The 17368-nt window shown below is 41.0% G+C and overlaps 2 protein-coding genes across 2 annotated transcripts; both read right to left on the reverse strand.

Annotated features, from left to right (window-relative positions):
- Window positions 1-6903: 6903 nt before the first annotated feature.
- On the reverse strand, window positions 6904-8417 carry LOC141596554 (flavanone 3-dioxygenase 2-like). The gene is made up of 4 exons (XM_074416759.1): window positions 8120-8417; window positions 7741-7994; window positions 7334-7652; window positions 6904-7261 (listed from the first exon to the last, which is right to left on the reverse strand). The coding sequence occupies exons 1-4, from the start codon at window positions 8234-8236 to the stop codon at window positions 7013-7015; spliced, it is 939 nt and encodes a 312-aa protein (XP_074272860.1). The 5' UTR covers window positions 8237-8417; the 3' UTR covers window positions 6904-7012.
- A 1998-nt stretch (window positions 8418-10415) lies between these two features.
- LOC141594819 (heat shock protein 82-like) lies at window positions 10416-10928 on the reverse strand. The gene has a single exon (XM_074414811.1). The coding sequence runs from the start codon at window positions 10926-10928 to the stop codon at window positions 10416-10418; it is 513 nt and encodes a 170-aa protein (XP_074270912.1).
- Between the last annotated feature and the right edge of the window lie 6440 nt (window positions 10929-17368).

The raw sequence follows: 17368 nt of genomic DNA on the forward strand, positions 1-17368 counted from the left end.
ATGCGTAAAAGAAGAGGGAAAATTAGGTGTAAATAAATCATATATCAAACCTCCCCACACTTAAACCTTACTCGTCCTCGAGTAAGTCCAAAATCAATGTACAAGTCCCTACTATAATAGATATGGAGAGTGGGTGCACAATATAAGCATCACTCAACTAAGTTACTACCTAAGCCGATCGAGTATTAGCGCACTCAACGCCCCTTCAACTCACAACTTGACAGTCATGAGGGAAAAGTGCCCTATTGCAAGGCAAGTTGGGTCTTGCTACAAAAATGCGATGCAACTATCATGAAAGCACGTAACCAAGCAATAGAATGCATCTAACAAAATGGTCCACTTTCCTCATCTAAGTGGCCGAATTTTCAAGCAACTAAACGTGGTCGTGGTCGGGAGTACCATCTCAGAAGTTCCAATAGAGGTGCCAACCCCCTAAGCATGACTCAAGCAACCCTCGTGTGACCAATGCTCAAGAAACACATTCAAGAGCGGGGAAAGGGGAAGTAGGCAAGTCCGTCTAGAATTACCGAACCGACACGAGATTCAACCAACGGGCCCATGACTAAGGGGACCTAGGCAACGACATCCTCGCGGTTTTCACTCGTCACTCAATGAAAGAACAAGGTGATTTTTGTGACACGTGGTAACCAAAATCACTCTCCTAACTCGACTAGCGAAAACGTACCCGCAATCTAATGTGTAAGATCGTCCTATGTCCAACGAAATGCAAACAAAAGTAAAGTGCACACGATATGAAGCAAGTGTTGTAACGGGGCTAAGGAGTAGGTCAAAACGGGATTGGTGTAAGCACCGTTTGGATATGTGGAGTTCAAATCAAGAATTGCAACCCATTGCAACACATGAGACACGTTTATGCCCTAACATAGCAAGGATAACCCAAACTATGCAAAAATTGCATAAACCCAACTCAAATTGGAAAAAACTCAAAAGTACTCCTCTTATTTCAACAAATGGTAACGTCTACACCGTAACAAAGACTCGGTTTCCCAAACCATGCAAAAAATGTGTAAACCCGACTCATTTTGGAAAAACATCAATTTGCCCTTTTATTTAGCAACGGCTTTTTTTACCCCGTTTAATGATGTGGAGGGGTGTTGCTCGCCTTTTTCTTTTCTTGACAACAAGTATATACAACACGCATGACTTAATTTTTTTTGGTTTTCCACAAATTTTTCACTTTTCTATTTTGTTTTTCATTTCTTTTTCAAAACCTCTTATTTATTTACAATGCCGAAAACACCAAGCTTTTTGATCTGAGTGGACATGTACACTATCCACCATCAAGACCCAAATCACCTCCTACAACACAACTACAAAATCGACCAATTCTTGATTAAGGAAGGGTAGTTATGGGATGTAGCTATTTTGGTGGGTTTGCCAAATGAAAAGGCTAAAGCTCAAAGGGGGCGAAACAAAAAGGGACATAATGGAAGGGACAAAACAAGGCTATTTGGCTATGTCAGGTTCATACAAATTGATTTTCCTTCATATCACGTGCACAAAATGTAATGCAATTTCACGGTCTAAGGACAAAATGACACACTTATGCGTTTTGATGTGACACGCCTCGCGAGGAGGCCTACTCTCAAACCTAGATGAGGGCGGGGTATGAATGTACCCACCCTAGGAGGCTCTACCCTTACCTTTGAGTAGCTAAGTCGAGCCTTAGGTCTAGCCTACGGCCCTAGGTCTCACAAGGTCGGTCCAAACTCATTGGTCAAGCCCGCTTCCCTCGGCTAACTAAGAGGTCACGGGTGCGAGTCACGGGGAGGGGAAAGGCACAATTGGACGCATAACTCATCACGGTGGTACTTGGTTCCCTTCCTAGACCACATTCATGCAAAACATTTATATACAAACGGATGTGAAACTTTAAATTGAAAAACATATATATACAAGAACATATGCATGCGAGAATCGAAAATGAACACAAGGTAAACATGCAATAACTTTGACTAATCCTAGCAACACATCAACACCAACAATCCACAAGTTCCCCAAGGGAACATCCAAGGCACAAAATCCCATTCTCCTTCATATATTCAAGAGATAAAAAGAAAGAACGGTAAAGGAGTAAGAGATTAGAACGAGTTTACCAAGCGTCTTCTAGCTCCTTTTTGCCTCGAAAAGTCGATGTCTATGCCAAAGGTTAGCCAACAAACAACATATATATACAATGCAATGTTTTTGTAATTTTTGTAATTTTTCAATTTTTAGGCATTTTTTGAATGTTTATCAAATTTAAAGGTATATACAAATATAAACAAATATTCACAAAGTGGATATAATTGTTTTGAAGAAAATTGAAGGAGTGTTGTGTTCTGCCGGTAGGCCGGCAGCCGGCTCAGCGGCAGGACACACATGAGTAAGCTGAAAACATGAAGAATTGCTGATAGGAGTGTGTTCTGCCGCCAGGCCGGCCCACCGGCTGAACACATCTGAAGACTTGAAGAAAAATCGAGATTTCGTGAAGAGGAGTACTCTGCCGGTAGGCCGGCAGCCGGCTCACCGGCAGAGCACTCATGCCTAAGGTTTTGGGAAGTTGATTTTATGAGTGGAGTAGTGTTCTGCCGGTAGGCCGGCCGGCAGCCGGCTCACCGGCAGGACACACCTGGCATAGGAAAAATGGATTTGAGAGGAGTGTTCTATCGGTGGACCGGCAACCGGTTCGTCCACCGGTAGCGAGGTCAAAAGTGGTGAAGAAAATTTCACGAAAATTGAAAAAATAAGGGGGTGCCCAGCCAGCAGACCGGCTGCCGGTTCGCAGACCGGCTGCCGGTTCGCAGACCGGCAAAACGCACCCATCAGACCAAATTAAAACCCACGATTCCCTTATGTCCTCATTTCATTCCAAACTCCTCCTCCTTCATTCCTCCATATTTTTCCCCCTTTTTAACCCTAACTCCCTCAAACCTCAATCAAACTTCCCCCTACCTTCACCAAATCACCTCTAATCATCACAATGTCGGGAAGGAGAACAAGAGCGGATGTCGCAAGGGATCAAGCGGAGTTGATTGCTCGAGCCGCTAGCGATACTAATCCCGACCCGGATTTTCCTACGGTTGAGTTTGCCACCTAAACTCAAAAGGGTAAGTTTATTTTAATTAAAAATCGTCCCCTAACCCCCACTAAGTTTCTTCATCATCCGTCCTTGTCGACCCTTGGGTTAGCTAGGGAAACGGAAGCTCTTTTTGCCGGGGTAGGAATGAGGTGAATGTACTCAATGCATGAATATACTTACCCCCATATCACTTGGGAATTTTTGAGTAGTTTGCGGATTACAAAGCACCGACAAACAAATTTGGTGGCTACCTTTAGTTTCCGCCTTATGAACCGGGAGCACAATATTACATTGGGTCGGTTGGCTAACATGTTTGGGTTGGAAAATGCCCCATCACATAACCCACCCGCTGATTTTCATTATTCCCGAGTGTGGAAAGCAATTTCCGGCCTAGAGGATAAAGTTGGAGTGAAAAGGGCTGCGATTAGTTGCCACAGTCCCGTCATTCGGGTATGGCATCTATTTATGGGATGCACTGTTCTTGCGGTGGATGAGCCGTGAGTTTTCCGGACCAATGAACTTGAAATTTTGGGGTCCTACTTGTTTACAAAACCCACCGCCTTCAAAATTAATGTGGCTCACCACCTTGCTATCCATTTGTCTAAGATTGCCAGTTCCCCGGGGCAAAAAGTCCCAATACATGTGGGTGGCATCATCACCCGTATTGCCCGTGATTTGGACCGTCCGGTAGACCTTTCTACCATGAATTGGATACCCGGGGACACTTATTTTAAAAAGCATTACTTGGGGACCAAGCTTGGTTGGCTTAAGACCAACCCCATTGACGACAAAGAGTATTGGCAAATCAATTACAAGAATTCAATCCCGCTCCCCAATGTCACGGCAATCAAAATTGAGAAGGACAAGGATTACTACCTCCTTGATATTGAAGAAGAACCACCCACCGACCAACCTCCTCCTAATGTTCCACGTGTATATACACGAGACCGTAGAATGGACACTCCTTCCTTCAATACACCGTGCCTCAAACCCACCAACCCCCACCTTGGCAATTCCAACAAGGTGAGGCATCCTCCTCGAGCCAACCTTCCTACCCTCCCTTACCACCTTCCCTTACCGAGTGGATGGAGAAGATGGATATTGCCACGACCAAGGCCGCTAGTGAGAGGGATGTTTTGGGGCGGAAATTGGACCGCATTTATTATGATCAATCCACCGGTTCCTACCCGATATACGATGACTTTTGTAGACGGGATTACGTGCCCTTTGATGCCCCTCACCCTTCCTACTTTACATGGCCCGATGGGAACTACCCGAGAGCGGATGGGACGATAGTTCACGGGGGTCTTAACCTCCAACCGGACTACTTCACCGCTCCTATCTTCCCTCCTAGGCCCGAGCAACAACCAGAGGGGCATGATTCCCATTGGATGGGGGGTGTCCGTCCCTACTTTGCTAGTGACGTGGGTGCTTCGGGGTCCAGTGGAGCATTTATGGGAGATGCTTCTACGGGAGGCGATGGCGGTGTGATGAACATGAGTGGAGACTTCACGGGAGGTCTCATGGGCGGCGGTAGTGGAGGTAACTTCACCTTCAACCCCGATGACTTGATTCAAAGCTCCGAGTTTAGTACCGGAGAGCATGATGATGATGATGATGAGATGGACTCCTAGTCCCGAGGGCCGAGTTGGTGGCCCAATTTCCTCCCTTTTCAATCCAAAATGACAAGTATGACCTCTCCTTTAATCCAAATTCTCTCATTCATGTTTAATTTTTCGCATGCATTTAGTTAGGAATCCACATAGTTGCATTCATATCGGATTGCATTAGATTTCAAATTTGTAATATATTGTCACATTTAGTTATTGCATTCATATAGTATAGCTTGCATTGTATTTCAATTCCGCATATAGAATAGATCATGCATTGCTTACCTATTTGAAAACCACTAAAAATTTGAAAAATAAAAAATAATCTACAAAAACACGTATTTCATTTTCGAATTTCCTCCACACATTTATTTCCATTGGAAATATGTAAATAAATAAGTGTGGGGAGGAAATTCCACCAATTTAAAAATGCAAAAACATGTTATTTCTTTTCAAATATTCAAAAAATCCAAAAACAAGTTCTTTTATTTCTCCAACTTGCCCTCCCATGTAAATGAATAAGTGTGGGGAGGGCCTAAAAAAAAAACTCAAAAATATGTTATTTCTATTTTCAAAAATTTCAAAATACCAAAAATATGTTATTTTTATTTTCAAAAATTTCAAAAATACAAAAATATGTTCCTTTCTTTTACCTATTCTCTCCCTAGACTTGTTCCCTTGGAGACTTACTCGGGGACGAATAATGTTTAAGTGTGGGGAGGGAAATATCCACTTTGTGAATATTTGTTTATATTTGTATATACCTTTAAATTTGATAAAAATTCAAAAAATGCCTAAAAATTGAAAAAAAGTAGCAAGCACGGTTGGACTGGTAATATGTCAGTGCCGACCCGGCCAATCCCCCAGGTTGATTTTTACCTGCCCGTATGTCCCCATGACTGCCCCGACTTGGACCGCAAAAAATAGGGCCATGCCCGGGTCCGAACAACTCCAACCCGGCCCAGCCCTCACGTCGGTTTTTACCCACGTCGTCTGACTTGTGACTAGCCCGGCCCGGTCCATCAAAAATAGGGCCAGGCATGGGGCAAACAAATTGAACCCCTCCTGGTTGTGGACCCGCTTCGATCCGCCTCTAATCTGAAAAAAATGTTGAACCGGATCGGATTACCCGGCCCGCCTAGACCCACCCTCGGCCCTCGCCCATGATCGGGCGGATTCCAGGGCCATCTACATCAAGCCTAGCCCGGAATGGCCCGTGATAACCCGCCCCCGACCATGGATGGTTCTGGGTCCGCCTAGCCAAGCTAGGTACGTATTTTAAGATATAATTATTTTTCAGTCAACGGGTACTCAATAATCAATATCCATTGTGAGCTTGTTTGACACTATGAGACCATCTCACACGGTAATATCGTCTCACCCAACAATCACGGGCTTGAGCTATGCTTTTAAGTTCCAACTAGACATGTGGAATAGGCCAACAGATTGGGTTGCTGGTCGGATCATGTGAGTCAGGTCAAATACGTAAAGAAATAATTTCATGCCTTTTTGTTGCCATTTTCGGGTTTGCTAAAGATCGCCCCTAGTTTTACTCATCTCGCCCCTAAATATTACCTTTTTGCCCTTGTGCAATTAAAACCCCATATACCTTCCTTTTTACTCAGTTTTTATTTTAAATTTAAAACTTCAAATAAACCGCTTCATAAATGGTTGTACTCGTATTATTATATTAGATTGACATAATTGTAGATATTAAGTTACTTTAATATTATTTTATTGTAAAAACTATATAAAATTAACTTTTTAATTGTTTTTGTAATGTAATAAAATGCAAAAAGTAATTATTTCAAAGTAAAAACTATTTTTGTAATTTAGAGTGTCCACGAACTCCAGAGTACAAATACACGATCCAAAATTAATTAATGGTTAGCTAAAATCCTCATTAGCCCCTGCCTCTAAATGCATAATGATCATTATTCTTCAAAAATCTAGTGTCGTAGCGAGGGAGATTGCAAGGATGTTATCGATGCTTTACAGCTACGTAAAGAAGGTCGATCGAAGTGATTTCCATGTGGTTATCGAGGAGATTCGCTGCTTGTGTAATTGTTTCAATTCCGTTTATTGGTTGTTCCTTAGTAGAAAATCTAGTAGTGTTGCTCATGAATTGGCACATCTTTGTATCAATGGATTTTAATTTTGTCAATGTCAGACGTTGAAGTCAAAAATTAGAATCATAAATTCATAGTAACATTTAGGTGAATCGAACTCTAAAATTTAGAATTATAAATTCATAACGATATTGAGACAAATGTGCGAAACTAAAATAAGCTCATTTTATACGAAACTACAAATTTGATTATTAAGAGCTCATATAATAACGTTCTAAAATTGAGCAGGTATTTTTGTAGTCGAGGACGTGATGCTCAAGATACTCTTCATACTTGAAACTCTTATATTTAGGAGGATTTGTTGTTGTAATAAGTTCTGTTGCTGGTCCAACAACATAGTCACCAGCCGGCTCTGATACTCGAGAGATAGTTGTCCGAACCCTGTCGGAATTAACTGTCTCTCTGTGTATCGGGGCTTTGAATGCCCCGTTGCTTATTACCTACCAATCAAAAATGAAATATTATTATTATTATGCAATACCACGGGAAATTACGAAAAGTTGAAATTTTACCTGCAGTTGATGACCCACGGTAACAAGTAAACTGTTCATGTCTGGCACCACTCGGAACCATTCCCCGTTTTGATAAATTTGTGTACCGAGGACATCCCCTAGTAATGATATGGTAAGAACACCAGGGTCACAATGCATTGGCATTCCAATTGCCCGTGTCGGTTCCCGACACTTTGGATACGTGTCTACGATAATATGGGGAGCCCGACATAATCCTCCGTCAAAATAGTTTTCATGGAGGCCAAGACCTTCACTTATTATACGTAGTAGTCTTTTTTCAAGTAATTCGACACTCGTAGCGAATTCCAAAACATTAGGCCTGAAATCAATTATCAGAAAAATCATTCCGTGTATATATATCAAATAACTTTCTAGATAAAACATTTGCTGGCTGGTTTGAGACTTACCGGAAGCTCTGTGGTAGAGTAGGCCAACCATCTGCTATTATTTCGGTGTTCAAGTTAAGTTGGAGAGCGTCTCTCCAGTAAAGAGGAGGTTCGGCCATACCAAGAGCATGAGCGTAACTGCTCGTATAAAGCATGCACTTTGAATTTAGTATTCCGGTAAGCGGACGCAATTCTTCTTCTGGTAACTCGAAGAATTCCTTTGCCGAAGTCATTGCATTTGCCAGTACAACATTGGATACCCCATGATTTTGAACCTTATATCCAAAAAAAGATTATGCATTAAATATTTTGTATTCTTGAAGACAAGAAAAACCTAGTACTTACAAAAAAAATTATTTATATAAATTGTACGACAAAAAAACTTGAATAATTAATTAACCTCAAACATGCCACCAGTTTGACATGCTTCCATAACTTGGTTAACAAGGATTCGGTGAGCAGAAGGACTATCGTATGGTGAAGCTAAATTAAAAATCGGTGCAAATAATTCGCCCATTGATGTTTAGATAGGAAGAAAGGATAGCTAGATTTGAAGTATATATGAGTTGAGTTGGAGATGTTTGGTTATGAAAATTTTGAACAATTTGTGGGAGTATTTATACACACTTTTAATAGACATCTAACTACAACCCCACATGATCATCTAACTATCTCCACGTGATTCTCATCTAACAATCTAAAATCAATCTATATAAATAGTAGAGGTGGCAATTATTGACACGATCCGAAAACCCGACACGAACCCGACACGAAGTTAGCGGGTTAGGGTCAAGACGTTGTGACCCATTTAAGTAATTGGGTTGACACGGACACGACACGAAACTTAATGGTTTGGGTTAGGGTTGAGATCTTTTGACACGAATCCGACACGAATAACCCGCTTATTTAAAAGTGTCAATAATCCACCCAAACAACTTAAAAATAAGTATTTTCATTCCTCAATTGTGGGATAATAGGCTTATAAAGCTTGGTTTATTTTATTAGTTTATTGGGTTAAACAGGTTAAATGTGTTAAAAATGACCCGCTAAAAGATAAATGGGTTAAACATGACCTACTAAAAGATAAATGGGTTAAACAAGTCGGGTTGGGTTATAGAAAAATTAAATGGGTTGGGTTAGGGTTGAGACAAATAACCCGTTTATGTAATTGGGTCGGGTTAGGGTTGAGGTAGTGGTGACCCGTTTAAAGCTGACACGGACACGAATACGAATACGACACGACCTGATCTGTTTGCCAGGTCTAATAAATAGGAATTGGATGGGGCTAGCTAGATTATACCAAGTATTAGTTCTAAAATAATAAAGGACAAGAATAGTCCATTTTAAAAGCAACGTATAAATGGCCTTTGTTCTGCTACTGTTATGTTCTACCCTCTACCCTACAATTGGCGCGTCCTTGTATCATACAGTACTATATACAATATGATTGTTACCTATTATGCATTGTTGCATCCTCTACTACTCAAAGAATCAAACTTCACCAATTGTTCATTTCGGGATAAATTTTTGTATGTTGGCATATTGTCAAATTGACGTATTCTTTTTCTCGCCAAAAAGCACATATTCTAAAGAAGTAAATTCGTGTGCTATTGTCACATAGTGGTGGAAGATAAATACATAGAACAACTCCATTTTCCATGACTGGAATTGGTAGACGATTCATTTTCGAGGACTTATTCTCTGCAAGTTTTTATTGAACGTAACTTCAATGTATTTTAGTAATATTCCATCTTGAAAATGAAGCACTACCGTTGGTTCTTTTCGTATAAACTAGTTGGTTGCACGGCGTGTGCATCCCCCAAGTTATTTTAATCGTTTACGTTTCATATGCATAATAGCGAATCTTGATTTGGTTTGTTTTTTTTATACATTTTGAGTGATGATCACAATGAAATTCTTGTCGTTATAAATTTTTAGATGTTTGAATCGATTGCAAACAAGATAACATTCGTAAAAAATCCGTATCTAACTTTCTTGGGAACATGAATATACGCATTTGCCTAGATGGGTCATTCGATTTATGCTTGGAACTCGGTTGGTATTTAGCACCCCAAGATATGTTAAACGTTGAGTTGTCGGGCGCATATTTCCTACTTTCGATTTTGTCCTCCTTAGTTAATATTTAGGGGTTGTATTAAAACCTATAATTGTGTGTCAGTGTTTTGATGGTCTAATTTAACAAAATTAAAAGTAAAATCCTTGTTTAATACTTCGTAATACGCATCTAATCACATTGTCGATTGTTTGAATCTTTCTGTAATAATCCGTATCAAATAGAGTACAACACCTTGTGACAAAATTAAATAGTTTTGGGTATTTTAGTCCCCCATATCGATCTATTATAATGAATATTTTAAATTGAACTCTAAACCTAGCATAAAATATAGTGGTCTTTATTAACGGCATTCTTATTTTTGTTTAAAACCGCCTCAATGATAATTAGAATGATATAAAATGATCGTCTTATTAACTTCCAGCCTTTCTTTTGGCAGATATTTTCATGACATTTTATGGAGGCAACGTGCCAAGTGCTAGGTGTACACTGCCGTAGGTGCATTTATCAGCTCGATTATCCCCTCCTTTTTTCTACAAATACAGTTCATGCTCAAGAATGTTACAAGTAACAATCCACCAAATAATGAATTATGGATTACTATATAAGAATAAAATGTTAACTATGCGTATGCATCTCCGCTAGCCTCTTTATTACAAGAAGAAAGCACACAAATGACACTGGTTAACAACAGTGAAGATGTTTCCAAAATTTGTTTTGGCTGTGTCTTCATGGATAATTGGATACCAAGCTTCAGGTTCTTAGAAAAAGCATCATAAAACTTGTTATAATCATCCTTGTTCTCCGTTATCTCGTTGAACATCTCAATGCACTTCTTCACCAGATTCTTCCTAATAACCTTCAGGAGGATCTTGTTCTGTTGTAGCATCTCACGAGAGATGTTATATAACAATGGCAAGTCATCCGAATCAACACCACCCTTAACAAAGCTGAGGTACTCAAGGATAAGCTCCTCACAGTTGTCTGTAATGAACACCCTCCTGACATAAAGCTTGATGTTGTTCAGCTTCAAGCGACAGTCAAACAGGTTGAAAGGAGCCCTTTTCGGGACAAACAGAATTCCCTTAAACTCAAGCTGTCCCTCCACAGAGAGCAAGATGATCTTCCCAGTCATTAGTAAGACTCTCGTAGAAGGAAGGCATATTCTTCTTTTGTAATTTCCTGGGGTTTTCGCAACCAGATTGTTTTTTGCTTGTTAATGAGTTTTCACTCATTAGAGACCTCCTTGATTTTATTTTTCTTCTTTTTATTTTCTTTGTCCTGCACCCTATCGATATCCTTGTAAAAGATTAATGTGATGTGAATAAGAATTGTATTGAATGAATTGATCTGCCTTCTATTTACAAGACGACGTGTATTTATATACACTTACAAACGACGCGAGGAAAACCCTACACGAGACACGGGTATCGGCCCAAAGATACAAAAAATGGTAAAATACCATAATACAAAAATACCGACAATAGGAAATATCTCAACACCCCCTCAAGTTGGAGCGTGGGGATCAAGAACACCCAACTTGGAGAGTAGAAAAGCAAACTGACGTTCACCCAAAGCCTTCGTAAGAATGTCTGCAAGTTGATCAGATGTATGAACATAAGCAGGTTGAACAAGACCATCGCGAATAGCATCAAGTACATAATGACAATCAATCTCAATATGCTTAGTACGTTCATGAAAAACCGTATTACGAGAAATATGTAAAGCCGCTTTATTATCGCAATGCAGAAGTGCCGGAGAACTGGTCGAAACACGCAGGAATTGCAAGATACCATGCAACCATTTAACTTCACAGGTTGGAGCACGCATAGCGCGATATTTCGGATTAATGGAAGAAAGAGACACAATGGCGCTTCTTGGTCTTCCAAGAGATCGGTGTGCCACCCAACAGAACAAAATACGCAGTTAATGACCGACGCGTAATAGGACAACTGCTCCAATCTGCGTCGCAATAAACCGTCATAGCAAGAGAAGAATGATGCTGAAACAACAAACCTTGCCCCGGCTGATTTTTGATATACCGTACAACACGCAGAGCTGCTTGCCAATGCGATTCCCGTGGTGCGTGCATAAAACAAGATAAAATATGGACACTGTAAGACAAATCGGGACGATTATTTGTCAAATAAATCAACCGCCCCACCAAGCGACGATATACCTCTGGGTTCAGAAGCAATGCATCGGTAGCCAGACCAAGCTTGTGGTTTTGTTCAATAGGAATAGAAGAAGCTCGTGCACCAAGAAGACCAGTCTCTGTCAAAATGTCAAGTGCGTATTTCCGTTGACATATAAAAATACCAGAGCGACTTCTTGCAACCTCGAGACCTAAAAAATATTTTAAGGAACCCAAATCCTTCATGTGAAAACAAGTACTAAGATAATCTTTGACACGTCGAATACCGTCCGCATCATTTCCTGCAATAACTAAATCATCCACATAGACCAAACAAAAATCTCAACACCACCATTTTGATAACAAAATAGTGAATAATCAGACATACACTGTCAAAACCGAAAGCAAAAAGAGAATCGGATAGCTTCTCGAACCAACACCAAGAGGCCCGACGAAGCCCATATAAATAAAGACTTCTTAAGACGACACACTTTACCTGGCTGATCAACGGAATAGCCATGTGGCAAACGCATGTAGACCTCCTCATCAAAATCACCATGAAGGAAGGCATTATGAACATCCATTTGATGTAATTCCCAATTTCGTGTTGCAGCAACAGCTAAGAAAACTCGTACTGTAACCATCTTAGCAGTGGGTGCAAAAGTCTCAAAAAAATCAATACCCGCCTCTTGTTTATTTCCAAGAATGACGAGACGGGCCTTAAACCTTTTAACCGATCCGTCTGCTTTCAATTTGATTTTATAAACCCATTCATTTCCAATAGCTTTCTTACCAACAGGTAAGTCAACAATTTCCCATGTGCCATTCCGAACTAAAGCATCAAGCTCGGCATTCATGGCATCACACCATCGGGAATCTTTGACGGCTTCGCGAAAACTTGTCGCCTCACTGCACTCATCAATGGCAGCTACAAAAGCACGATGACGCAAAGAAAATTTATCACAACAAACAACATGTGCTAAAGGAAAAGGCATACCTGAAGAAGTCGATGGAGAAGGTGAGCTGGTGGAAGGGCTATAATCTTCGAAATCAGTGAGTACAGGCGCTGCTCCCGTCACATACTCATCCTCACTATACTTAGGCCATGGAACATGAGGTCGTTTCCCACGCCCGAATTCGGGTTCAACCGTGTCAACGATCACAGGCACTCCTTGTTCCGTGGCTGCCCCCTGACCCGTGGCTGCCCCCTGATCCGTGGCACCCCCAACATCACCCGACTCCCCTGCTACAACATCCCCGTCATTAATAACTCCATCATTTGTGGGTATATCAGTCAAAATAAATTCACCTGAAGCGTCATCAGTTGCCCCGTTAGACGTGTCAGGCATTGTGTTCGGTGTCCCATCTTTGGGTAGAAACGGGAAATTAAATTCATCAAATACGACATCACGGGAGATAAAATATTCTTTAGTCTCCAAATCATAAACTTCCCATCCTTTCTTACCAAATGGGTAACCGACAAAAATACAACGCCTACTACGAGAAGCAAATTTATCTCCATCTTTTCGAGGATGCTTAACATAACATAAGCACCCAAATATACGCAAATTATCATAACTAGGACGTTTCGCAAACAATACCTCATACGGTGTCTTCCCTTGGAGCAAGACGGATGGAGTACGGTTAATTAAATAACCTGCTGTCAAAACACATTCTCCCCAAAACTCCACTGGCAAGCCCGCCTGAAACCGTAACGCCCTAGCAACATTGAGGATGTGACGGTGTTTTCTTTCCACCCGTCCATTCTGTTGAGAAGTACCAACACAAGTAGTTTGATGTATTATGCCTTGTGTGTCAAAATAGGTTTTTAAACATGCGAATTCCGTTCCATTATCTGTTCGAATAATTTTGACATTAGCATCAAATTGTCTTTTAGCCATTACCACAAAATTTTGCAAGAGTTGAGCAACTTCACCTTTTGCTTTAACCAAATATACCCAAACACCACGAGAAAAATCATCCACAACGGTAAAAAAATATCGACTACCACAAGAAGAAGTAACTCGATAATCGCCCCATAAATCGCAATGTATAAGCTCGAAAATAGATTTGGCTTTATTATCACTAATAATGAATTTTTCCCGAGTTTGTTTGGCACGTAAACAAATGTCACAAAGCGAAGAATCATGCTTACTAGACTTATTATTATCAATAAAAGGCAATAAATTTACTACTCTTCTTGAAGGATGGCCTAAACGACGATGCCAAAACTCTACATCATCTTTGACAGCAGCGTGTACCTCAGCAGTGTGTACCTCTGTCTTCGACTCACCTTCTAGAAGATATAGCCTTCCTTGTTGCTCACACTTGCCAATCGTCTTCTTCGAGATGTGGTCCTGAATAACACAAGTGTTGTTAGTAAATTTAACTTCACAATCAATGTCTTTTGACAATTGAAAAATAGATACCAAATTGCAATTAAAATCAGGGACAAATAAAACATGTTTCAAATGTAAAGAGCAACCAATTGAAACCGTCCCTTCCTTAGTGGATTTCGAAAACTTCCCATTGGGAAGAGCAACCATACAGGCATCAATATCTTGCACATCGAGTAATAAGGAAAAATTCCCTGTCATGTGGTGCGTTGCACCAAAATTGAGAAGCCAAAAATTTGGTTGTTCTGTCTTACCATTCATACGGGCTTTCGAAGAAGATGCTTTAGCGTGGTTCACATAAGCATCCCATTGCTCCTTGGGAACGCTTACGAACTGCTCTTTATTATCAACCACATCATCACTGACGCATGTTGCTGCTGCACTACCTCGGCCAATTCTCGTGTTGGTGCTGCTACCCCCGCGGCCACGGCCAAAAGCTCCACCATTACCCTTGCCCCTGTCATGCCAACCCTTAGGGTACCCAATAAGTTTGAAACAAGACTTCTTCAAATGACCCCATTTATTACAATGATCGCATTTGGGACGACCGTCATTAATTTCTTTCTCTTCTGTCTCCTGTGTACGGGCAGGGTTGTACGAGGGCGAATATCGAGCTGCAAAACCCCCAATCGGTGCTCCTCTGTTTTCAGCATTGCGTGCCCCAAGTGAAGGAACGACTTTACCTTTGACGCCTTCTTCCTGAATCAATGTGGAGTAAGCACGGTTGAGGGATGGAAGGGGTTCTTATAGCAGCAAATTTGAGACCACAGTAGAGTAACCCGAGTCAATACCCAACAAGAAAGAGTGTAATTTGTCTTCATCTCGCTTCTTGTCAAGTTGTTTATTTAATCCACACTTACAGCCACCACAAGTACAAGTAGGTTGACGATCAAATTTATCGAGTTCATCCCAAAGTTTCTTGAGACGACCGAAATACTCAGTAATTGTCTCCTTTTCACCTTGCTTGCAAGCCATGATCGAGCCTTTTGTCCTGTGCAACTTCGGACCATTACCAACGCTAAAGCGTTGCTCAATATCATCCCATAAAACTTTTGCTTCTTCCACATAAGAAATAGAAGACCCTAAATCCGGGTCAATGCAATTGAATATCCAATTAACTACCATGGCATTAACCATGTACCAGTCCTCAATTTCATCCGAGTCATCAGCAGGTTTTTTTATTGACCCGTCAATGAATCCGGTCTTCTTCTTTGAGCGCAAGGCTCCACGCATTTTCAATGCCCATTCATCATAATTGTCGCCTTTTAGGGTAACGATTATTAATTTGTCACCCACTTTATCAGAAGTAGAAAGAAAATAAGGACTGAGTTTACCGTCTTTCGTCATGATGATTGAATCAGAATCGGAATCGGAGGAACTGACGTCTCCTTGAGTAGCTGCGGAATCGTGAACGCCTTCTTGAGTGGTTGCGGAATCGTGAACGGAACCGGAGGTATGAACTTCTTCGTCAACTTTAGTGCTCATAAAAAAAAACTAGAATGACCTAGCTCTGATTACCATGTAAAAGATTAATGTGATGTGAATAAGAATTGTATTAAATGAATTGACCTGCCTTCTATTTACAAGACGGCGTGTATTTATATACACTTACAAACGACGCGTGGAAAACCCTACACGAGACACGGGTATCGGCCCAAAGATACAAAAAATGGTAAAATACCATAATACAAAAATACCGACAATAGGAAATATCTCAACAATCCTCAACAGCTCCCTCCTCTTTTTTTTTTAGGCTCCTTATCATCTTCATCGTCACTGATTTCCTTCTCGGTGGTTTTCTCAGTCTAGAGGTAGATAGGGTAGCTGATGAACTCCGAGTGCTTCTTCACAAGGTCGTAGATAATTCTCTCCTCCAAATACGTAGCTGCATAGGTTAACATGTAATACTCCGTATTTATAAGTCTTGGGGTACTCTATCGAGTAGGCCTTACTCTGTCGAGTAAGGGTAATTGCGTTTTAGAAAAAGTTTCTGACCGGTTGGGTACTCGATCGAGTAGCTGGGGCACTCGATCGAGTAAGGGGGTACTCGATCGAGTACCTCGGGTACTCGATCGAGTAGCCGGTTTTACGGGGAGTTTTCTCGGGTTTTGTTAATTATGCGATTAAGGTATATAAGCTTTGTCGGCATTATTCTAAATCACTTTTGCACAACCTAAATTACTGTTTAAGAGAGAAAGCAAACAAGTTCATCTTCTTAATCGCATTCTTAGCAATTCCCGGAGTTCGGACGGTCAGTTCTTGTCGTTGATTATACCGTTGAGTTCCTTGCGTCGAGGGTAAGATATATGTACCATTTTTATTGTATTTCCTTTGATTTGGTTAAACCCTAATTTAGAGATTTGGGGGTTTATGTGTAGTATGTGATTTGGTAGCCTTTGTATGTTGTATGATAGGAGGAGGGTTCATAGAGGAAGCCTTTTGATTCAGCAGTAGAGACCGTCTGATTGTATGCTTACCAGGTAGGATTTCCTACTCAGTATTAGTCCCATAATGGGATATTGGTTGATGTGTTGAGATTGATTGTTGATATAGTAATTGTATTATGACGGTTGTGATTGCGTTTGTGATTATGATTGTTGTCTGTGGTTCTCGAGGCGTGTCCTCGGCTGAGTGGGGTCACTTGCGGGAGTGGCTTCACGCCCTAGTTTCGCCTTCTGTGGAACCCGCCACAGAAGGGATGTGCACATTAATGGACAGGGTTATCGCTCAATATGTGGAGCGGGGATTTGGTGGGTACGGGCTGCGGTCCCCCATCTGGCGGTGGGTCCAGTGGACAGTCAGTATTGAGATGATTGGAATTGGTTGGTTGTGTGTGTGTGACAGTTAAGCTATCTTTTTATCTTATCGTTGTTGTTTATATTGATTGTGTGATTAGTACTGACCCCGGTGTTGTTTTGTAAACCTGCGGTGATCCATTCGGGGATGGTGAGCAGATATTGAGCAGGTATTGAGATGAAATCTTGGGATAGCTGGGATGGCCACGACATGATGATAGGAGTCTTCTTTGTAGCTTATTAGTTATTT

This window comes from Silene latifolia, chromosome 8, assembly GCF_048544455.1.
Source record: "Silene latifolia isolate original U9 population chromosome 8, ASM4854445v1, whole genome shotgun sequence".
NCBI classification, from domain to species: Eukaryota; Viridiplantae; Streptophyta; class Magnoliopsida; order Caryophyllales; family Caryophyllaceae; genus Silene; species Silene latifolia.

Coding starts and splice junctions, on each gene's coding strand:
- LOC141594819 (XM_074414811.1), bottom strand. CDS start 10,928: ATGACTGGGAAGATCATCTTGCTCTCTGTGGAGGGACAGCTTGAGTTT.
- LOC141596554 (XM_074416759.1), bottom strand. CDS start 8,236: ATGGGCGAATTATTTGCACCGATTTTTAATTTAGCTTCACCATACGAT. Junction 7,995..8,119: donor AAACTGGTGGCATGTTTGAG/GTTAATTAATTA, acceptor TTTGGATATAAG/GTTCAAAATCATGGGGTATC. Junction 7,653..7,740: donor ACTCTACCACAGAGCTTCCG/GTAAGTCTCAAA, acceptor AATTGATTTCAG/GCCTAATGTTTTGGAATTCG.